Raw genomic sequence first — 24,602 nt, forward strand, 5'->3', positions numbered from 1 at the left:
ACTGTTTTACTTCCCAGGAAAAGGACACATACAACCCGATGTGTCCCTAACCCTAACTGAAATGCTTCATAGATTCAGAAGAACAGTGTTCAACTGGGACAACCAATGACTGCTGTCAGCCACATCCCCCGAATTACCTTTCTTCCTGCTGTTAGTACTACTGAAAGCCAGAAGCCCACCATTCCCATTGCTATAATAGGGAGGGAATGCACCTCTGTGCTTTCTGCTTTAACTGGAGACCCGGCAGCTATCCATATGGTCAGGTCAAATACATCAAAAAGGGCGGCATGGTGGCACAGTGTTTAGCACTGCTACCTCACAGCACCAGGGACCGGGTTCAATTCTGGCCTTGGATGACTGTGCGGAGTTTGCACATTCTCCCTGTGTCTGCGTGGGTTTCCTCCCATGATGCCCAATGATGTGCAGGTTAGGTCGATTGGCTATGCTAAATTGTCCCTTAGTGTCCAATAAGTGGAGGTCAGGTGAAGTGAGGGGATAGGGCAGAGAGTGGGCCTAGGAGGGTCGGTGCAGACAGGATGGGCCGAAAGGCCTCCATCTACTCTGTAGGGTTCCTATGATTAAAAAGTGTCACTGACTGAGGGAGTACTGATCATAAACTGCACTCCTGTAAAACTACTCACAGGAAGGCTATTAACAGTACACAATTGAAGAACTGGGTGTAGCCTGGCAACCGTATTAGCTGTCTCAAAGGTTTGTTGAAAATTACACTGGCTACATGAGGCAGTCAGGGAAATGGCTTATGAGAGGTCAGTGTTTCTGGAAGGGTGTCACTGACAACACTTTCCATCCATGTATGGTAAACACTGCTCGAAGCATAGAGCACAAATGCAAGGAGGTAATGCTGAAATTGAACAACGCAATAGTTCGGCCTCCGACCTCAGCTGGAATAGTGTGTGCAGTTATGGGCACCACACTATAGAAAGGCTGTGAATGTATTGGAGAAATTGCAGGTGAGGTTTACAAGAACGGTTCCAGGGATGAGAAGCTTCACTTTCGAGGGTAAATTGGAGAGGTTTTCACATTGTTCTCCTTGGAGAAAAGATGACTAAGAGGAGATTTGGATGTTCAATATCATAATGATAATCTTTATTATTAGTGTCACAAGTAGGCTTACATCAGCGCCGCAATGAAGTTACTGTGAAAATCCCAAGTCACCAAACGACAGCGCCTGTTCGGGAGGGAGAATTCAGAATGTCCAATTCACCCAACAAGCAGTCTTTCGGGACTTCTGGGAGGAAACCGGAGCGCCCGGAGGAAACCCACGCAGATGACGAATGTGATATAAAATAGTTACTTTAGAGTTACTAGTTAATGTAATGTAGAAATAAGCCACTTTGATTCTTGCAGTTAGGGACAAAGGAATTTGAGACCGCATGGAAAAAGCAGGAAGAGGTGGGTCTATGAGAGTGATGCTGCATTGATAGGGGCCAGAGAAAGGGATTGGAAGTGAGCCAATCAGAATAGATCGAACAGGTCAGGAGGGACATAGGCTGACCTATGTCCGTCGAGTATGTGAAACTTGATACCATTTGAATTGATTTTGCAGAGATCCCTTTGTCTTTTAGTTCAGTCGTTTTCTGGGATGTAAGAAGCTGGATGTCTCTTACATTTCTGTAAGATGATTCAAGCTTGCAAGCTAAATAAATAACTTCTGTTTACGTGCGAATCCGTCTCAACTTTTATTGAGGCCAGACTGACAGAGAAAGAAATTTGGGAATCAACATTTGGTGCCGAAAACCGGGATTTCTCTGGGCGATCCTGATCCAACTGCGAAATCAGAATTAGACTGATTATGAACAGGAAGATGGGGAACAAAGGGCCCTCAATGTAGAACTGGAAAACGACCGCGCATTGATTGTTCCCCTCTTCTTATCGTCTGATTAGTCTGGTCACTCGCGGTTGGCACAGAAAGACCGCCTCGACGAAATCACAGGTCAGTCTGGGGATTAGCACTTTAATTGATGGGATTTCATATTGTTGTTTCGGCTTGGGTTAGGGTTTTGGGCGGATGGGACTTTAATAATGAAGGTTCAGTCTATTATCAGGGTTCAGAGGCTGATGGGACTTAAATAATGAAGGTTCAGTCTATTATCAGGGTTCAGAGGCTGATGGGACTTAAATAATGAAGGTTCAGTCTATTATCAGGGTTCAGAGGCTGATGGGACTTAATTAATGAAGGTTCAGTCTATTATCAGGGTTCAGAGGCTGATGTGACTTAATTAATGAAGGTTCAGTCCAGTATAACTGTTTTTAAATCTGAAGATGGTTCAACTCTATGTGTGAGTGTTTTAAATATATAGTTGATTAAGCTAAAATTGTCTCCTTGGACTGTAAAGTTCCGAGGTCTAGTTGAGATTGTGAGGAATGCTGCATATTGGTTGAAGCAGAAGTCTCTCAAAGGGTTAACAGCAGCAGGCGGAGTTGAAAACAGACAGTGCTTCTCACTCAGGCCTTGAGATAACAGCACCAGTCTGCAGTGTAATCGGATACCTTTCCTTTGAGTCAGTGAACACCAGCAAAGTTACGTTTTGAATTAATTAAAGGAAACCAGTGGGTTTCTCCACCTCTTTGATAAAAGTTATTATTTTCGAAAGCAATTGATTGAAATTGCCAGAATCTTAAATTTTACTTACTTGAAATAAGGTTTATCTAATTTTATCTGGAGATTAATAGAAACTTAAAGAAGATCATGGACACCATTTTAAAAAGTGTCAATCTGGAGATGATAATTGATTTTGCTAATACTTATGATAGTTGATTTTGCTAATACTTATGTGTATGTAACAGAAAAAAAACTTGTTAAAAGAAAAATTGTTAAGATAAAGAAATAATTAAGTTGTAAATGTTATACAAGTTTGTGTTAAGCAAATTGTAAATTTAGTTCTGAGTTGAGATCAGAGCTAAGCTTGCAAGTTGCAGTAATTCAATTTGAATTTTCAAACATTTTTAAGTTTAAAAAAAAAGAGAGCAAATAGAGAAAAGAAGGACACAGATCTTGAATGCGTTGAATAGCACATTTCAAAGGCCCATAAATCTTTCTGTTATCTTAGACCTAAAACCTAGGAAGATTGACGAGCCATAGGAATTTCTGGGGCGTTTTAATGAAATCTACCGGGGGCAGTCAGGCGATTTGCTGTATCAAAATGGTCAGAATTCCCCTCAATACTGTGCTATGTTAATGCATTGCCTACCACCTTCTGTGGTTACTGCTGTGAAATGTAATAACATGAATTGGACAGAGAACGACCCTTCCCAGATGGCAAGGGCAGTCAGATTTTACTGGAAGGAGGGTGTAGGCCAAGAAGGAGGCTCAGTTACAAAGGTTAAGACTGAGTATGTAATGAAAAAGGATGATCTGCGATCCCAACAAGCGGCAGAAATGGTAGTTTACCAGCAGGAGCTCCAATATAGTGACTTTGGGTGGGTGGATCAGCGAAGAGGAGGATGAGACAACAGTGCTATATTTCTATCACCCCCCAGTGGTGGACGTTAGACATTGAACAGTCACTGCATCACGTTACCCTGGCCTATGACAGAACTGGACGAAACAGGGAGTTGGAGGACAAATACCGGCCATTACTTGAGACCGAATGGCCAGTCAAGGTTATAGCCACAGTCACGGGAAAAGAAGGTACAGCCGATTTTGTTACAATATCACCACATTTATGGCCACAGTCAGCTTCGGTAAGCCCTCATATTACACGTCAGGTCCATGACCAGTACCATGCCAGGGATATGGGGCGAATGGTCAGCATCTTACCGCAGCTCGTCAGAATAGGTATGAGATATACCTTTTGAACAATCCACGTCTGACATTTAAATACTGTACCACTATCAATCCAGCCTGTTTTCTTAGTGGTCCCCCTGTCCATGAAGACGCACCTGGCCACGACTGTTTAGCCTTGATTCAGGAAACTACCACAATAAGGGGCGATTTGAGTGACATTTCGTCAGAACAACCTGACATGATTATGTGTGGTCAAATATCCCACCGGGGTTTAGTTAATGACCTACTGCAGGCCCTCCTTCTGCCAGCGCAGATTTCCGTTATTAAATGCGCTGCCCACACGAATGGTACAACCCCAGTTGACGTTGGTAATGAACGAGCAGATCGTGCAGCGCGCACAGCCGCACAAATTCAGCAAGTGAAGTGCCTAAAATGTTAAGTCAGACTAAACGATCTACTATGAATGTGTCTGCTTCTGACAAGCCAATGCCAGACGTCATAAGGTTACAGGAGGACGCTCCTGAGAGTGATAAACAAATGTGGAAACGGTTAGGTTGTACATATGATTCTGTTTCCTCTTTATGGACCACGCCTGCACATCAGACTTGTATGTCTGATGTACTGGCTTTATGGGTCATCGAATGTGTACACTTTGCAACTCATTGTGGGGCTCGAGGGACTAGTGATTTGTTGCTGGACACTTGGTGGCACCCTAAAATGCAGGGGTTGGCCCAGCGTATCAGTAATCGGTGTTTGATTTGTCAGCAATATAACACCGGAAAAGGTATCCCTTGTGGGAAGGGGCAAACCCCGTTGCCCAGTGGTCCCTTTGAGACGCTCCAAATGGATTACATTGAGTTGGAAAGGTGTCAATGTTACAAATATGTTTTGGTCATTGTGGATGTGTTCAGCAGATGGGTCGAGGCGTATCCGACTATCTATAGTAAAGCTGCTACTGTGGTTAAAGTCTTGATGAGGGAAATCATTCCCCGGTACGGTATACCAGCTCAGTTAAGTTCTGATAATGGGCCTCATTTTATTGGACAAATTAACAAGGAGTTTTGCTCCCAGTTGGGCATACGCCAGCAGTTACACTGTGCTTACAGACCGCAGGCAGCCGGGGTGGTTGAGAGACACAATCAGACCCTCAAAACTAAATTGGCTAAATTAAGAGCAGACACGGGACTGACATGGCTTAAGTTGCTCCCCGTTGCCCTCTTCCAGCTGCGGGTTACACCTGCGGGACCAGCCTGGCTCTCTCCCGCCGAGATTCTTTATGGCAGGCCTCTTAGAACTCCTTGGAGCCTGCAGGTTCCCAGACGGGTTCAGTTTCATCAGATGACTGAAGAAATGACCACCTATGTTCTAGCCCTTACGCAAGTGCTCAAGGAACTCCATGGCCCGGTCCGTGCGGCTCACCAGCCATTGCCCCAGTACCTAGCTCACTTTCAGTCCAGCCCGGTAGTTATGTCATGGTCAAAAATTGGACTAGGAAGGGGTCGGAGCCGCGATGGGACGGGCCCTTCCAAGTTCTCCTTACCACCCCCACAGCAGTTAAAGTGGAGGGGCGAAGTGCTTGGGTCCACCTACATCACTGTAAATTGAGTCCATCTCCACTACTGTAAAAGGTCGGATACTAACCTGCCTCCCTTCTCCAGTGCTATTTTACAGGTGTGGAGCATGATGGAGTGGCTACGCATCGTCTGTCTGATATTTGGCCTCACTTCGCTTGGCGTGTTATTGGCGATGGACATGGAAAAGGGGAATATTATGTATCTGTGTAGCCCCAACCAATCTACAAGGATACATCACCTATGCAAAGGTGATGTCCTTCACTGCCCCCATATACGAGGACATGGTATCGACTCATGGAAGGTCATCAAAGTTAAGGAGAATGCGGGAGTCATGAAGCAGCTGCACCGGTCCCGGCGATGGGAAGGGAACATTATATGGACATTGCCTTGTTTTTGGAATACATGTAAATTTGATTTTGGATGTGTTAAAAGTGGTACAATAAAGGTAACATCAGGCTGTCAGAAGAGTGTAGGAAGAGACCATGAGAAAGAGAAAGGGACTAGAGAGAGGACGGGGCGTGTGAGAAGGGAAGTACAGCTAGAACGTAGGTTACCGGGAGATGCACTTAAGTTAATTAAAGGCCAAACTGAGGAAAACCCGGGTAGTATGAATCTCTTCTACCAGATTTACCACCGTCTGTATGGCCAGGGACGGGTTGTCTGCTACCCAAACCCCGCAGCGGTGTCTAGGTTATTTTCTGTTTCACCGCTTTGGGGCACTCCCCAAACGGTGGTTCATTGTCAGCGTTCCGAGCCATTGCCCGAGCACGTCACTCTTCCTTACGATCCGGATTCAGCACCACCGGCTATTTGCCTTCCCCTCCCTCGGGATAATTCCCATTCACAGTACGATAGGCTGCGACGGTGGAGGGCGTACATACCTAGCCACTTCACTCCCAATAGGGATTCCCGGTCGTACGAGAATTGCTTCAGCAGTGAAGGATATGGCTGTTTGCTGGTAGAGGTGGACACAAATATAACATGTCTGTTTCCCACCTGTATGGACAGGAGGTGCCATATCACCCAGGCGTCTGGCCAATGCGTTTGTTATAACACCACTTGCGTTCCATTGAACGCTGGCCTCCAGCTCCTTTGTGGCTGGGCGAATGTCTCTCATATCACTGTTGGGAATAGGGCTTTCTGCATTGCTGGGCGGCCCGAATGGGCATTTCAAAATTGGATAAACTGGGCTACTGGGAGGTCCTTACGCAACCGATATGCTGATTGTGATGCTAGTCTCCACATGGAACAAGGATACTACTTTTTATTTAATGGTACGGCGACCAACGTTTTGTCACCCCATTTCCCCGCCGAATTGCTATAGGGACTCTAGTCCCTACCACAGTCCCCTGCCCTTCAGCGTGGAACCTGCATAATCAGTTAGCACGCCGGGCAGTCTCTGCTGAATTTTGCGAGAACTGGAAAAAACCTCAGGTTCTTGCACCCAACCGGGGCCACTCAGCCGGGTGGGGCATTCTGAGCGTATTGACACTGGGAGGTGTGGGGGGTTCCTTGGCTGTTAGTGATCGGAATTATTTTATTTGCGGCCTTACCATCTTGGGAAATGAAACCTTGGGAGCCCTCGGGGCAATAACTAAGGAGTTGTCTCAGCTACGGTTGTTTGCAATGCAGAACCGGTATGCTCTTGACTATCTTCTGGCCCGTGAGGGTGGGGTATGCGCCATAGTACAGGGCAAGTGTATCATGGGAGTTCAAGACTTGACCGCTAACATTACTAAATTTATGGATCGCATACGGGATCACTTGGACGGGATGCAGGATCCTGACTCTTGGGGTAACTGGGGATCTGGAGGATGGAAGGACTGGTTGATAAATATGGCCATGTATCTAGTGGTAGCTATCGGCTGCATCTTTGTGGGCCTGGCCATCCTTAAATGTGTGATGGGTAGAATGCGGGGTGCACTAGATCAGATCACCGCCCCAATCACCGAGAAAAAAAATTTAACTGTTAAAATCCATGAGGGTGAAGCAGATGAAGGGGGGCTAAGACAGGAATTGGAAATGCAGCGACGGATCTTTTTAGATGAGGAACCGTAGCTATAGATTGGATAGTTTGGTTATCATGGAATGATAAAAGGAGGGAATGACGAATGTGATATAAAATAGTTACTTTAGAGTTACTAGTTAATGTAATGTAGAAATAAGCCACTTTGATTCTTGCAGTTAGGGACAAAGGAATTTGAGACCGCATGGAAAAAGCAGGAAGAGGTGGGTCTATGAGAGTGATGCTGCATTGATAGGGGCCAGAGAAAGGGATTGGAAGTGAGCCAATCAGAATAGATCGAACAGGTCAGGAGGCTGACCTATGTCCGTCGAGTATGTGAAACTTGATACCATTTGAATTGATTTTGCAGAGATCCCTTTGTCTTTTAGTTCAGTCGTTTTCTGGGATGTAAGAAGCTGGATGTCTCTTACATTTCTGTAAGATGATTCAAGCTTGCAAGCTAAATAAATAACTTCTGTTTACGTGCGAATCCGTCTCAACTTTTATTGAGGCCAGACTGACAGAGAAAGAAATTTGGGAATCAACACAGACACAGGGAGAATGTGCAAACTCGGCACAGACAGTGATCCAAGCCGGGAATCGAACTCGGGTCCCTGGAGCTGTGAAGCAACAGTGCTAACCACTGTGCTGCCATGCCGCCCATGAGGGGGCTGGACAGAGTAGATAGGGAGAAACTATTCCCACTCGTAAAAGGACCAAGGACGAGAGGGCACAGATTTAAGCTGATTTGCAAAAGAAGCAAATGTGAGGTGAGAAAAACCTTTGCACACAATGAGTGGTTCGAGTCTGGAACGCACCGTCTGGAAGTGTGGTAGAGGTAGGTTCAATCGAGGCATGAGATGATTACTTGAATAGAAACAATGTGCAGAGCGACGAGGAAAAGGCAATGGAATGGCACCAAGTAATGATGCTCGTTTGAAGAGCTGTGCAGACACGGTGGGCAAAATGGCCTCCTTCTGCGCCGTAACAATCCTGTGATTCTGTGTGGATATTAACTGCTTTGGTCATACTTAATTTCGCTGCCAGTAAGAGAACCACACTCGCGTTCCGTGACCCAATGATTCCACTGTAAGTTGGTGAGGATAGGTACAAGCTTGGCTGTGATGCCCCTTGTGCTCAAATAACCAGATGCACGAGATGTATAGCTTCAGACATGAATAATGTCCATATGGGTGAGGAAGCCAGTAAATGAGCCATGCACAATGGGAAATATTCAGCGGGAGATAAAGTTAAGATCTTTGTGCTGCTGTTTAGAAAAATAAAGTAAAAATCAGAAACATATTTGGATACGTGTTATAGCTTGCAAGACAATCACTGGCTTCCTTGGTTGCTAAAGGATTGAACAAGCCTTATATTAATGCGGTTAATCGTGCAATATCACATGGCCTTCAGCAGGATTATAATATATTGTAGATTCCTGAAAAAATTTAAATGCTGCTTTAAAGTGGGATTTTAGACCGAAAACCAACCTGACTTTTCTAGTTTATGTGCAATTCAGTAGTGAAGGCAGCATGTTTAGATAATTTTAAACAAAAAACAAACATTTCAACTTGTATGTGGGTTTCTTTTTAGCCGTTTAAGAGCGGCCATTGGGTGGCATGGTAGCATAGTGGTTAGCACAGTTGCTTCACAGTGCCTGGGACCCAGGTTCAATTCCCGGCTTGGATCACTGTCTGTGCGGAATCTGCACGCTCTCCCAGTGTCTGCATGGGTTTCCTCCGGGTGCTCCAGTTTCCTCCCACAAGTCCTGAAAAACGTGCTTGTTAGGTGAATTGGATATTCTGAATTCTCCCTCAGCGTACCCTAACAGGCGCCGGAGTGTGGCGACCAGGGGCTTTCATAGTAACTTCATTGCAGTGTTAACGTAAGCCTACTTGTGACAGTAAAGATTATTATTATTAATCTGGGATTTTTTATGTTTGCTGTTGTTTATTTACTATTTTTCTGTTGTTGTCGTTGAAGAGAATTTAGCTCAGTAATGGGCACAGAATGAGTTCTTCCTACCCTAAATCACTTACTGCTCCCCACTCACTTTCTGTTGGAGAAAGTAAAATGGTTGCTGCGGATATGAGCATTCCCACCAGCTGAACTGGGCCAACTCTCCCCAGGCCAGCGGAAGGAAGCCTCAAGACTTAGCCCCCTACTATACGCCTTATAAACACACGACTGTGTGTTTCGGCTCGAGCTTCATCTACAAGTTTGCTGATGACACGACCGTAGTGGGTCGGATCTCAAACAACAATGAGTCAGAGATCAGGAGGGAGATAGAGAACCTAGTGCAGTGGTGTAACGATAACAATCTCTCCCTCAATTTTAGCAAAACTAAGGAGCTGGTCATTGACTTCAGGAAGTGAAGTGTCGTATGCACCCCAGTCTGCATCAATGGTGCCGTGGTGGAGATGGTTGACAGCTTCAAATTCTTAGGTGTGCACATCACCAATAATCTGTCCTGGTCCACCCATGTCGATGCTATGACCACGAAAGCCCAACAGCGCCTTTACTTCCTCAGAAAACTAAGGAAATTCAGCATATCCAATTTGACTCATTTTTACAGATGCGCCATAGAAAGCATCCTATCCGGCTGCATCACACGGTATGGCAATTGCTCGGCCCAAGACCATACAAAACTAGAGTCACGAACACAGCCCAGTCCATCACGCGAACCCACCCTCCATCCATTGACTCTACACCTCCCGCTGCCTTGGGAAAGTGGGCAGCAAATTTCAAAACCCCTCCCTCACTCGGGTTATTCTCTCTTCGATCGGGCAAAAGATATAAAAGTCTGAGAACACGCACTAACAGATTCGAAAACAGCTTCTTCCCCACTGTTACCAGACTCCTGAATGACCCTCTTATGTACTGAACTGATCTCTCCATGCTCTTCTCTACTGTGAAGCACGACATTCTGTATGCTTCACCCGATGTCTATGTATTTACATTGTGTGTTTATCGTTTGTCCTATGTTTTTCATGAATGGAGTTATCTGCATTGATTATTTGCAGAACAATACTTTTCACTGTACCTCGGTAATAAATTTAAATCTAGTACACAGAGTTTATTTATGAGATCTTTTAAAAACTCATACTGGATCAATTGCCTCGGGAATGGGATGGATGGTTTGGATTTGGATTTGTTTATTGTCACGTATACCAAAAAGATGATTTGTACATGAAAAGAAAATACGTAATAGGGCAACACAAGGTATACAATATAAATACATAGACACCGGCATTCAGGAATGTAGTATATTGATCAGATTAGTCCATAAGAGGGTCCTTTAGGAGTCTGGCAACAGTGGGGAAGAAGCTGTTTTTGATTCTGTTCGTGCGTGTTTTCAAACTTTTGTATCTCCTGCCCGATGGAAAAAGTTGGAAGAGTGAGTAAGTCAGGTGGGAGGGGTCTTTTATTATGCTGCCCGCTTTCCCAAGGCAGCGGGAGGTGTAGACAGAGTCATAGATGTTTACAGCATGGAAACAGGCCCTTCGGCCCAGCTTGTCCATGCCGCCCAGTTTCTATCACTAAACTAGTTCCACGTGCCTGCATTTGGCCCATATAACTGTTTAACTGCTTTTTAAAAGACAAAATCATACCCGCCTCTACCACTGCTTCTGGCAGCCCGTTCCAGATGCTCACCACCTTGTGTGTGAAGAAATTTCCCCTCTGGTCTCGTTTGTATCTCTCCCCTCGCACCTTAAACCTATGCCCTCTTGTTCTAGACTCCTCTACCTTTGGGAAAAGATGTCGACTATCTCCCTTATCGATGCTCCTCATTATTTTATATACCTCTATAAGATCACCCCTAAGCCTCCTATGCTCCAGGGAAAAAAGTCCCAGCCTATCCAGCCTCTCCTTATAACTCAAACCATCAAGTCCTGGTAGCATCCTCATAAATCTCTTCTGTACATTTTCTAGTTTAACAATATCCTTCCTATAATAGGGTGACCAGAACTGAACACAGTATTCCACAGTGTGTTCTTACCATATCTTGTACAACTTCAACAAGACGTCCCAACTCCTGTATTCAATATTCTGACCAATAAAACCTAGCACGCCAAATGCCTTCTTCACCACTCTGTCCATTTGCAACTCCACCTTCAAGGAGCTATGAACCTGTACTCCTAGATCTCTTTGTTCTGTAACTCCCCAACTCCCTCCCATTAACTGAGTAGGTCCTGCCCTGATTTGATCTACCAAAATGCATCACCTCACATTTATCCAAATTAAACTCCATCTGCCATTCACCGGACCACTGGTCCAATTGGTCAAGATCCTGTTGTAATCGTATATAACCTTCTTGACTGTCCACTATGCCACCAATCTTGGTGTCATCTGCAAACTTACTAACCATGCCCCCTACCTCCAAATCATATATATACATATATATAACAAATAACAGTGGACTCAGCACCGATCCCTGAGACACACCGCTGGTCACAAGCCTCCAGTTTGAAAAACAACCCTCCACAGCCACCCTTTGGCTTCAGTCACCAAGCCAATTTTGTATCCAATTGGCTAGCTACCACGCCCTGGATTCCGTGAGATTTAACCTTTTGCAACAACCTACCATACGGTACCTTGTCAAAGGCCTGGCTAAATTCCAGGTAGACAACGTCGACCGCACTGCCCTCATCTACCTTCTTGTTTACTCCTTCAAAAACGTCAATCAAATTCGTGAGACATGACTTTCCCCTTACAAAGCCATGCTGGCTTTCCCTAATTAGCCCTTGCCTGTCTAAATGCCTGTAGATCCTGTCCCTCAGAATACCTTCTGACAGCTTACCCACTACAGAAGCAAGGCTCCACATTCTGTAGTTCCCAACAAGGGCACAACATTTGCTACCCTCTAATCTTAAGGCACCTGTCCTGTGGCTGTCAATAATTCAAATATCTCAGTGAAGTGGCCGGCAATTTCCTCTCTAGCCTCCCACAACGTCCTGGGATACATTTCATCAGGTCCTGAGGATTTATCTATCTTGATGGGCTTTAATACCTCCAGCACATCCTTCTCTGTAATACGTATATGCCTCAAGACATCACTTTTTATTTCCCCAATTTCCATAACACCGTGCCTTTCTCAACAGTAAATACTGACGAGAAATATTCATTTAGGACCTTTCCCATCCTTTGTTTATCCTTAAGAGGCCCTACCCTCTCCCTAGTCACTCTTTTGTCGATTTCGGCCAGAGTGGAGCTGGTGAGTCAGTTTCAGCGGGAGCATTGCGGAAGTGGCTGCTGGGAGGTACGTCAACCTTTAAAAGCACTTGTCTTTGCAGGGGCAGGCCAGTTGATTTCGGCGTGAGAACAGCTGGTGAGTCAGTTTCAGCGGGAGCATTGCGGAAGTGGTTGCTGGGAGGTAAGTCAACCTTTAAAAGCACTTGTCTTTGCAGGGGCAGGCCAGTCGATTTCGGCGTGAGAACAGCTGGTGAGTCAGTTTCAGCGGGAGCATTGCGGAAGTGGTTGCTGGGAGGTAAGTCTGTCCTTTAAAAGCACTTGTCTTTGCAGGGGCAGGCCAGTCGATTTCGGCGTGAGAACAGCTGGTGAGTCAGTTTCAGCGGGAGCATTGCGGAAGTGGTTGCTGGGAGGTAAGTCTGTCCTTTAAAAGCACTTGTCTTTGCAGGGGCAGGCCAGTCGATTTCGACGGGAGTGGAGCTGGCTGGTTAGTCAATTTCAGCAGGAGCTGAGAATTTTTCTTTTTTTTTTTTAATTAGTCTTTTAGGCGGGAACAGGAAGTCGACCCGCGGACGTCTGGGAAGACCCTCACCAATAAATTCTGGTGGAGAGGAAACCCGAGACACTACACGTGTAGTGTCTCCCACCCGCCCTCCTCCTCTAACCTAATAATAAAACCCATTGGTCTGAGGTAAGTACCATATTTTATTATATTATTATTATTTTTTATAAAAATTTAATTTAGTTGTTAGCCAGATCTTGGTAGAAAGTTAGAGGAATGGCAGGGAAGGGAGTGCAATGTTCCTCCTGCAGGATGTTTGAGGTGAGGGATGCAGTTAGTGTCCCTGCTGATTTTACCTGCAGGAAGTGCTGCCATCTCCAGCTCCTCCAAGACCGAGTTAGGGAACTGGAGCTGGAGTTGGAAGAACTTCGGATCATTCGGGAGGCAGAAGGGGTCATAGATAGCAGCTTCAGGGAATTAGTTACACCAAAGATTGGAGATAGGTGGGTAACTGTAAGAGGGACTGGGAAAAAGCAGTCAGTGCAGGGATCCCCTGCGGTCGTTCCCCTGAGAAACAAGTATACCGCTTTGGATACTTGTGGGGGGGGGGGGGAAGAGACTTACCAGGGTTAAGCCATGGGGTATGGGCCTCTGGCACGGAGTCTGTCCCTGTTGCTCAGAAGGGAAGGGGGGAGAGGAACAGAGCATTAGTAATTGGGGACTCTATAGTCAGGGGCACAGATAGGAGATTTTGTGGGAGCGTGAGAGACTCACGTTTGGTATGTTGCCTCCCAGGTGCAAGGGTACGTGATGTCTCAGATCGTGTTTTCCGGGTCCTTAGGGGGAGGGGGAGCAGCCCCAAGTCGTGGTCCACATTGGCACTAACGACATAGGTAGGAAAGGGGACAAGGATGTCAGGCAGGCTTTCAGGGAGCTAGGATGGAAGCTCAGAACTAGAACAAACAGAGTTGTTATCTCTGGGTTGTTGCCTGTGCCACGTGATCGTGAGATGAGGAATAGGGAGAGAGAGCATTTAAACACGTGGCTACAGGGATGGTGCAGGCGGGAGGGATTCAGATTTCTGGATAACTGGGGCTCTTTCTGGGGAAGGTGGGACCTCTACAGACAGGATGGTCTACATCTGAACCTGAGGGGCACAAATATCCTGGGGGGGGGGAAGATTTGTTAGTGCTCTTTGGGGGGGTTTAAACTAATGCAGCAGGGGCATGGGTACCTGGATTGTAGTTTTAGGGTAAGGGAGAATGAGAGTATAGAGGTCAGGAGCACAGATTTGACGTCGCAGGAGGGGGCCAGTGTTCAGGTAGGTGGTTTGAAGTGTGTCTACTTCAATGCCAGGAGTATACGAAACAAGGTAGGGGAACTGGCAGCATGGGTTGGTACCTGGGACTTCGATGTTGTGGCCATTTCGGAGACATGGATAGAGCAGGGACAGGAATGGATGTTGCAGGTTCCGGGGTTTAGGTGTTTTAGTAAGCTCAGAGAAGGAGGCAAAAGAGGGGGAGGTGTGGCGCTGCTAGTCAAGAGCAGTATTACGGTGGCGGAGAGGATGCTAGATGGGGACTATTCTTCCGAGGTAGAATGGGCTGAAGTTAGAAACAGGAAAGGAGAGGTCACCCTGCTGGGAGTTTTTTATAGGCCTCCTAATAGTTCTAGGGATGTAGAGGAAAGGATGGCGAAGATGATTCTGGATATGAGCGAAAGTAACAGGGTAGTTATTATGGGAGACTTTAACTTTCCAAATATTGACTGGAAAAGATATAGTTCGAGTACAATAGATGGGTCGTTTTTTGTACAGTGTGTGCAGGAGGGTTTCCTGAAACAATATGTTGACAGGCCAACAAGAGGCGAGGCCACGTTGGATTTGGTTTTGGGTAATGAACCAGGCCAGGTGTTGGATTTGGAGGTAGGAAAGCACTTTGGGGACAGTGACCACAATTCGGTGACGTTTACGTTAATGATGGAAAGGGATAAGTATACACCGCAGGGCAAGAGTTAAAGCTGGGGGAAGGGCAATTATGATGCCATTAGACATGACTTGGGGGGATAAGGTGGAGAAGTAGGCTGCAAGTGTTGGGCACACTGGATAAGTGGGGCTTGTTCAAGGATCAGCTACTGCGTGTTCTTGATAAGTATGTACCGGTCAGACAGGGAGGAAGGAGTCGAGCGAGGGAACCGTGGTTTACCAAGGAAGTGGAATCTCTTGTTAAGAGGAAGAAGGAGGCCTATGTGAAGATGAAGTGTGAAGTTTCGGTTGGGGCGATGGATAGTTACAAGGTAGCGAGGAAGGATCTAAAGAGAGAGCTAAGACGAGCAAGGAGGGGACATGAGAAGTATTTGGCAGGAAGGATCAAGGAAAACCCAAAAGCTTTCTATAGGTATGTCAGGAATAAGCGAATGACTAGGGAAAGAGTAGGACCAGTCAAGGACAGGGATGGGAAATTGTGTGTGGAGTCTGAAGAGATAGGCGAGATACTAAATGAATATTTTTCGTCAGTATTCACTCAGGAAAAAGATAATGTTGTGGAGGAGAATGCTGAGCCCCAGGCTAATAGAATAGATGGCATTGAGGTACGTAGGGAAGAGGTGTTGGCAATTCTGGACAGGCTGAAAATAGATAAGTCCCCGGGACCTGATGGGATTTATCCTAGGATTCTCTGGGAGGCCAGGGAAGAGATTGCTGGACCTTTGGCTTTGATTTTTATGTTATCATTGGCTACAGGAATAGTGCCAGAGGACTGGAGGACAGCAAATGTGGTCCCTTTGTTCAAAAAGGGGAGCAGAGACAACCCCGGCAACTATAGACCGGTGAGCCTCACGTCTGTAATGGGTAAAGTCTTGGAGGGGATTATAAGAGACAAGATTTATAATCATCTAGATAGGAATAATATGATCAGGGATAGTCAGCATGGCTTTGTGAAGGGTAGGTCATGCCTCACAAATCTTATTGAGTTCTTTGAGAAGGTGACTGAACAGGTAGACGAGGGTAGAGCAGTTGATGTGGTGTATATGGATTTCAGCAAAGCGTTTGATAAGGTTCCCCACGGTAGGCTATTGCAAAAAATACGGAGGCTGGGGATTGAGGGTGATTTAGAGATGTGGATCAGAAATTGGCTAGCTGAAAGAAGACAGAGGGTGGTGGTTGATGGGAAATGTTCAGAATGGAGTACAGTCACAAGTGGAGTACCACAAGGATCTGTTCTGGGGCCGTTGCTGTTTGTCATTTTTATCAATGACCTAGAGGAAGGCGCAGAAGGGTGGGTGAGTAAATTTGCAGACGATACTAAAGTCGGTGGTGTTGTCGATAGTGTGGAAGGATGTAGCAGGTTACAGAGGGATATAGATAAGCTGCAGAGCTGGGCTGAGAGGTGGCAAATGGAGTTTAATGTAGAGAAGTGTGAGGTGATTCACTTTGGAAGGAATAACAGGAATGCGGAATATTTGGCTAATGGTAAAGTTCTTGAAAGTGTGGATGAGCAGAGGGATCTAGGTGTCCATGTACATAGATCCCTGAAAGTTGCCACCCAGGTTGATAGGGTTGTGAAGAAGGCCTATGGAGTGTTGGCCTTTATTGGTAGAGGGATTGAGTTCCGGAGTCGGGAGGTCATGTTGCAGCTGTACAGAACTCTGGTACGGCCGCATTTGGAGTATTGCGTACAGTTCTGGTCACCGCATTATAGGAAGGACGTGGAGGCTTTGGAGCGGGTGCAGAGGAGATTTACCAGGATGTTGCCTGGTATGGAGGGAAAATCTTATGAGGAAAGGCTGATGGACTTGAGGTTGTTTTCGTTGGAGAGAAGAAGGTTAAGAGGAGACTTAATAGAGGCATACAAAATGATCAGGGGGTTGGATAGGGTGGACAGTGAGAGCCTTCTCCCGCGGATGGATATGGCTGGCACGAGGGGACATAACTTTAAACTGAGGGGTAATAGATATAGGACAGAGGTCAGAGGTAGGTTCTTTACGCAAAGAGTAGTGAGGCCGTGGAATGCCCTACCTGCTACAGTAGTGAACTCGCCAACATTGAGGGCATTTAAAAGTTTATTGGATAAACATATGGATGATAATGGCATAGTGTAGGTTAGATGGCTTTTGTTTCGGTGCAACATCGTGGGCCGAAGGGCCTGTACTGCGCTGTATTGTTCTATGTTCTATGTTTTGTCCTTTATGTATCTGTAAAAGCTCTTTGGATTTTCCTTTGCCTTATCTGCCAAGACAATCTCATGTCCCCCTTTTGCCCTCCTGATTTCTCTCTTAACTCTACTCCGACAAGCCCACTACTCTTCAAGGGATGGGAAGCAGCTTCGCGTGATGGACTCTCTGTAGTTTCTTACGATCTTGGGCCAAGCAGTTGCCATACCAGGCTGTGATGCAGCCAGATAGGATGCTTCTATAGCGCACCTGTAAAAGTTGGTAAGAGTCAATGTGGACATGTCGAATTTCCTTAGTTTCCTGAGAAAGTATAGGCGCTGTTGTGCTTTCTTGTATGTTATATCCTAAACCCCCGCCACGTCCTCCCCGTGTCTGCGTGGGTTTTCTCCGGGTGCTCCGGTTTCCTCCCACAGTCCAAAGACGTGCAGGTTAGGTGGATTGGCCATGATAAATTGCCCTTAGTGACCAAAAAAAGGTTAGGAGAGTTGATTGCATTACGGGGACAGGATGGAAGTGAGGGCTTAAGTGGGTCGGTGCAGACTCGATGGCCAAATGGCCCCCTTCTGCACTGTATGTTCTATATGATCTGCAGATTAACAATGGAACCAGCCTTTGGTTTTGTTTGTTGCCATTTTAAAGGCATGAAACAAGGCTCAATTCTGAAATTCGATTGACGTCCCTACAATATTTCATTTTGAAGTAGATGCCCAGCGTAAATGGGATCTTTGAAATATTCTCCAGAGGCTCTACTGTTACTGGGGTAAGTACAACTCAATTTGTTCAATTGAAACTGCTGCACTTTTAGTTTTACCTCACAATTCACCCACTGGAGTGAGACCTGCTGTAGTGAGACCAAGTCAGAATAAAGACTCAGACTGCTCAGCACACATCAGTGGTAGGGAAACCAAATTTGGTTACAACGAAAAATAGTATGGAAATGTTTACAGGAGACAATCACAATGCACGTCAGATTCTAAATAAATCAGACTGGGCTACAAAGTTTCTGGAATAATTCTCAGGCGGACAGGTGGGGGTTGATGGAAGGTGTTTTCCAATGATTTTAAAGTAGCTGTGCACCATCATCAACTGTATCTGCAGGTGGGATTTATCTGCAGCAGGTTGTCTTGCCTCTTCTAAAGCAGTTCTAATGTTCTGGCTTTGTCCCGGTCTACTCGCTCCATTACATTAGTTGTGACAATCCTGTTGGCAACAGACTCCAAGGCGTTCCAATAAGACCTGTAAAAGTATGAAGGTGGTCACAAATAGTTTTGTTTAGGGGATGGAGCTGTCGGATTGGAATGACCTGACTAAATTTGCTAATCCTTTGCCGTCTGACCCGGTGTGTCACATGACCAATTGTGACCCTGTCCATGTGTGTCACATGACCAATCATGAGGCGTGAAGAGGCACGCTGAAGGCTGACAAGCCGAGACTGACGAAGAGTAATAACTCACCTTGATCCCACCAATGCGGTGTTCACCCTTAAATTCTTTGCCATTCTTCAGCCAGTGGATGGTGGGAGTGGGATTTCCAGCAGCCGGGCATCGGAAACGAACGGTGTTCGCTGCTGGTACTGCATGAAGTCGCTTCTCCATCCGATCAGGACGGGCCCAGTACGGAGCTCCTGAAAACACCAATAAATAATAAGAAAGGTGATGGTTGCTATCAATGACCAACACAAGAAAGTAACAGGACTCCCAGTTACACAGCCTGCTTGACTTGAATTTCAAAGACAGTGCTGCCCTTAAACCCCAGACCGGATTTCTCCAGCGCTCCAGAGTTCCACACTGTGTAAACTGTAACTCGTCCTCAGATTTCCCTTCTGCACTAAATCCCATATGTCCATGGCAGCATTCGATGTCCCTAGTACATCAACTCCCTAGAGGCCATCCCAGCCCCGGGTCATTGGCTGTGTGGAGTTTTCACCGTCTCCCAGTGTCTGCGTGGGTTTCACCCCCACAACCTAAAGATGTGCAGGTTCGGTGGATTGGGCGCACTAAATTGCTCCTTAATTGGAATAAAAAAATAATTGGGTACTCTAAAAAAATTTTTTTAACTCTCTAGAAACCTGGTCCAATTCGAACCTCTTCCAGCTGGAGATCTCATCCTTTGGTCCATTGTTTCTGGTCTCTTGTGTGGAAAGCCTGATGACCTCCCACACGTTTTCCAAAGGTCCCTTATGAGCTCACATTTTGTGTCTGTTATAACCTGCCTGCTTACCATTGGCTGGGGACTAATGACAATCCCACAATCCTGTGGGAGTATGAGCTTCCCCAATGAGGGGGGCGGAGAAACCACTAGTAAACTCCTAGTAAAATCAAGCTGGCCAGTTTAGGAACCGGCAGGAAGGAGTGTGCAGCAAGGGAAGTTGCTGCCGCTGTGAGGTATATATGTTATTGTAAATAAATGTTATTACTTTCTATCCATAAAACTCGTGCTGGATTCTTCGTGGCCCTCACAAAAGTGTCCATAATAGATCATAAGGTATATGAGCAGAATTAGGCCATTCGGCTAATCAATCATTGCTGATATTTTTCTCATCCCCATTCTCCTGCCCTCTCCCCATAACCCCTGATTCCCTCATTAATCAAGAACCTATCTATCTCTGTCTTAAAGACACTCAGTGACTTGACCTCCACAGTCTTCTGCAGCAATGAGTTCCACAGATTCACCAGCCGCTGGCTGAAGAAATTCCTCCTCATCTCAGTTTTAAAGGATCGTCCCTTCAGTCTGAGGCTATGCCCTTGGGTTCTAGTTTTTCCTACTAGTGGAGACATCCTCTACACATCCACTCTAGTCAGGCCTCTCAGTATTCTGTAAGTTTCAATAAGATCCCCCTCATACTTCTAAACTTCATTGAGTACAGACCCAGAGTCCTCAACCACTCCTCATATGCCAAGTTTTTCATTCCCATGATTATTCTTGTGGACCTCCTCTGGACCGCCTCCAAGGCCAGCACATCCTTCCTTAGGCACGGGGCCCAAAACTGCTCAGTCATTCTATTGGATATTCCTCTGGAGTCATTCTTTACTCTAAAAGCATGAAATAAAACTTTTTTACTTTTCAAAACAATGTAGGGTTGCCAGCTCAATACCTTGGAACGGGTGCAGAAGGGATTTATCAACCAAGGCCGAGGATCTTCAGTTAAAGACATTCTCATTCCCTACCTCTTCACTTGTACTGTTGGTCACCTCTCTTTACTCACCTACTTGTGCTAGGGTCTCATTTTTTCTTCTCTGTTAAGAACCCTGGTGTAATATATTGCTGCTTAAAAGAGAGAATGTTTCAGGCCGGGAAGCCTTCGCCCAATCATGTTTCAAAGGCCCAACTGTTGGACAGGAGACTTAAAAGCACATTCTTCAAAGCTTCTGACAATTCCAATTGGAAATAATTTTACAAACAGTTTGCCAAATTCCTATCCCTTATCAATGATCAAACCAGTCTAACTACAGCAGGGAAATTGCTGCACTTGGACCTGCAACATTAAGGAATGATTCTCGGAAAAAGGTCAGAGCCAAATAAACGTTGTTGGTGTCTGAGCAATTACAATGGAGAAAGACAATGATTGTTGACGGGGCAGCACAATCATAGAATTTACTGTGCCAAAGGAGGCCATTCGGCCCATCGAGTCTGCACCTTGGAAAGAGGACCCTACTTAAGCCCACACCTCCACCCTATCCCCGTAACCCAACCTAACCTTTTTGGACACCAAGGACAATTTAACATAGCCAATCCACCTAACCTGCACATCTTTGGACTATGGGAGGAAACCGGAGCACCCGGAGGAAACCCACGCAGACACATGGAGAACGTGCAGACTCTGCACAGACAGTGACCCAAGCCGAATTGAACCCAGGTCCCTGGCGCTGTGAAGCAACAATGCTAACCACTGTACTACTGTGCCGCCTTAACAATTGATCCTAATAGCACAGTACTGGCCTTCCAACCAGGGACCCACAGAATATTGGCAGTTTTAAAACAACTGGAACACAGGGGAAATTGTGCAGTCCTGTCACAGCGAGGAAAGGGCAATAAAATGCAGTGAGCCAGGGGCAGAACGGTGGCACAGTGGTTAGCACTGCTGCCTTACGGCACCGAGATCCCAGGTTCGATCCCGGCTCTGGATCACTGTCCGTGTGGAGTTTGCAATTCTCAGGAAGTGGATAGTGTGGAAGGGTCAGTGTGGGAATGGGTAGAGGCGGCATCATGTAGGGGCACAAGTTTAGGAGCACTGGTAACGGCACCTCTGCCGTTCTCGCCGGCCTGGTACTCCACAAGCACGGTAGTAGTGGCGGCTCTGAGAGTTTGGGCACAGTGGCGGAAACATATGAGAGTGGAGGGAGCGTCAGTGTGGGCTCCAATTTGTGCCAATCACCGGTTTGTCCCGGGGAGGTTGGATGGGGGGTTTCGGAGGTGGCAGAGAGCAGGTATTGAGATACTGGGAGATCTGTTTATTGATGGGCACTTTCCTTGTTTGGAGGATCCGGAGGAGGAGATTGAATTGCTGGGTGGGAATGGGTTTTGCTATCTGCAGGTGAGGGACTTTGTGCAAAGGCCGGTTTCGACCTTTCCACTTCCACCGCCACAGGGGATACAGGATAAGGTATTTCTAGAATGGGGGAGGGGGAGGGGAATGTCTCGGAAATTTATAAAGAAGTGGGAGGGAATCCAGATAGGGGAGGTAAAGCGTAAGTGGGAGAATGATTTGGAAAAGGAGTTACAGGCGGGTCTGTGGGAGGATGCACGGAGTAGAGTCAACACATCCTCATCTTGTGCCAGACTCAGCCTGATACAATTCAAGGTGGTTCACCGGGCGCACATGATGGTGGCGCTGATAAGCAGGCTTTTTGGGGTAGAGGACAGATGTGTGAGGTGTGCAGGAGGGCCTACAAACCATGTCCACATGTTTTGGGCATGTCCGAAACTTAGGGGATTCTGGCAGGGATTTGCTGAAGTCATGCCAACGGTGCTAAAAATGAGGGTGGCGTCGAGTCCGGAGGTGGCAATCTTTGGAGTGTTGGAAGACCTGGAGTCCAGGGGGCGAGAGAGGCTGACGTTTTGGCCTTTGTCTCCTTTTTTTCCCCAATTGGGTCAATTTAGCGTGGCCAATCCACCTAACCAGCACATCTTTTGGGTTGTGGGGGTGAAACCCACACAGACACGGGGAGAATGTACAAACTCCACACGGACAGTGACCCAGGGCCGGGATGCGAACCTGGGTCTTCAGTGCTGTAGTCCCAGTGCTAACCACTGCACCACTGTGCTGCCCCGGCCTTTGCCTCCTTGTTAGCCCTGAGACAGATCTTATCAGTGTGGAGGGACTCGGAGCCCCGAAATCAGGGGTATGGGTTAGCGACATGGCTGGGTTTCTCAGGCTTGAGAAAATTAAGTTTGCCCTGAGAGGATCAGTGTTAGGGTTCGTTCGGAGGTGGCAGCCGTTTATCGACTTCTTCTGGGGAAACTAAACCGTTAGCAGATACAATAAGGGAGGGGGGGTTAGGGAATAAGGCGGCAGGGGGAGTTAGCTTAGTTTAGTTCAGTTTCGGCAGCATCAGCGAGAGGAGGTGGACAGACTTGGGGTGTTTGTGTATAAACTATATTGGCGGGGTATGGCTGTTGGCTGGGGTGGGGGGTTACACACAGAATTATGTTTACATTTGTATTTGTATCTTTTGTTGTTATAAAGCCATAAATGCCTCAATAAAATGTTTGTTTAAAAAAAAAAAAGATATGACCTGCCCTTGACGAAGCCATGTTGACTGTCCAGTATTAAACTTATTTTTCTCTTAAGTGCATATTTATCTCATCTCGTATCATGGCCTCCATCTGTTTTCCCACTATTGATGTCAAGCTGACAGGTCTGTAGTTTCCTGGGTTATCCTTTGCCCCTTTCTCAAACAACGGCGTTACATTTGCAATCCTACAGTCCCCCGGACTTATCCGGTGTTCAGAGAGGCCTGGAAAATTTCTGTCAACGGCTCCCTTACCTCTCTCAGCAATCTAGGATGCATCTAATCTGGTCCTGGCGACTTCGTTACCTGGAGTGCTGCCAGCCTTTTGAGCGCCTTTTCTTTATCTATCACTAAACAGCTCAGTTGCTCAACACCCACATTTTCAATTGGGCCAGTGTCACCATCTTCTAATTTGGTAAAGACAGAAGCAAATAACTCATTTAGTACCAATTCCATACCCTCCACTTCAGTGAGCAGTTTACCCTGCTAGTCCCTTATGGGTCCCACTCTATCCATCACTAATCTTTTATCATTAATATGCCTGAAGAACATTTTGCTATTTGTTTCAGCACAGCCTGCAATCCTTTCCTCAAACTTCCTCTTAGCCTTCCTTATTCCAGCCTTAGCCTCTCTCCTGCATTTGAGATACTCTCTGATTTCTACTGCTATTATTATTCCAACGTGCATCTTATGCCTATAATTTTATCATCAATATCCTTAGTCATCTAGGGTACTCTGGCTCTGGAATCCCATATTTATTTCTCATGGGTACGTACCTAGTTTGCACCTTATTCATCTCTCCTTTGAAAGTCTCCCAATTTTCATCCACTGTTTTATCCATCAGAATGTGTTTCCAATCAACCTGCTCCAGTTCAACTTTTAGACTGCTAAAATCTTCTCTTTTCCAGTCTGGGATCTTAATCAGAAGCTGATTTTTATCCTTTTCCAATTTAATATTCAATCGTATTATATTAGGATCGCTACTTCCCAACGGCTCCTGCCGCACTGTGACGTTCTCCATCTACCCTGCCTCATTTCCTAAGACCAGGCTTGCTCCCTGATCGGACTCGAAATATACTGTTCCAGAACGTTTTCTGGCCCATACTGCAGGAATTTCTCCCCTTCCGTTCTCCACACTCCGGTTTGCCAGTTTACCTTAGGGTGATTGAAATCCCCAACTATCACAACCCTACTTGCCCTGGAGGTTTCCATAATCTGCCAACAAATTCTCTCTTCCACTTTCTCTCCACTATTTGGAGGTCTTTAGTAAAAAAGGAGCAAGGTAACCGCTCCCTTTCTGTTTCTCACCACCAATCATATAATCTCCAAAAACTAGGACTTGTCTCCTCTCTCTGCAACTGGATCTTCGAATTTCTGACCCATGGACCACAATCAGTCAGGATAAACAACACCTCCTCCACGATAGTCCTCAATACCGAGGCCCAGAGGGTGGTACGGTGGCGCAGACTTTACCACTGCTGCCTACGGCGCTGAGGATCCAGGTTCGATCCCAGCCCCGGGTCACTGTCTGTGTGGAGTTTGCCCATTCTCCCAGTGTCTGCGAGGGTTTCACCCCCACAACCCAAAGATATGCGGGTTAGGCGGATTGGCCACATTAAATTGTACCTTAATTGAAAAAAATTATTGGGTACTCTAAATTTTTTTTAAATACCGAGGCCCC

General features: G+C 46.2%; 1 protein-coding gene across 8 annotated transcripts in view; it reads right to left on the bottom strand.

The window, feature by feature from the left end:
- Positions 1–24,602, bottom strand: part of LOC140409223 (fibroblast growth factor receptor 3-like) — a 277,279-nt gene that overhangs the window by 97,954 nt on the left and 154,723 nt on the right. For all 8 annotated transcript variants that reach the window (XM_072497512.1, XM_072497513.1, XM_072497511.1 and 5 more), the window contains exon 5: positions 18,644–18,813. In XM_072497512.1, coding sequence (XP_072353613.1) covers positions 18,644–18,813 — 170 coding nt within the window. The remainder of the gene's footprint in view (positions 1–18,643; positions 18,814–24,602) is intronic.

The sequence above is a fragment of the Scyliorhinus torazame genome, chromosome 3 (assembly GCF_047496885.1).
Source record: "Scyliorhinus torazame isolate Kashiwa2021f chromosome 3, sScyTor2.1, whole genome shotgun sequence".
NCBI lineage: Eukaryota > Metazoa > Chordata > Chondrichthyes > Carcharhiniformes > Scyliorhinidae > Scyliorhinus > Scyliorhinus torazame.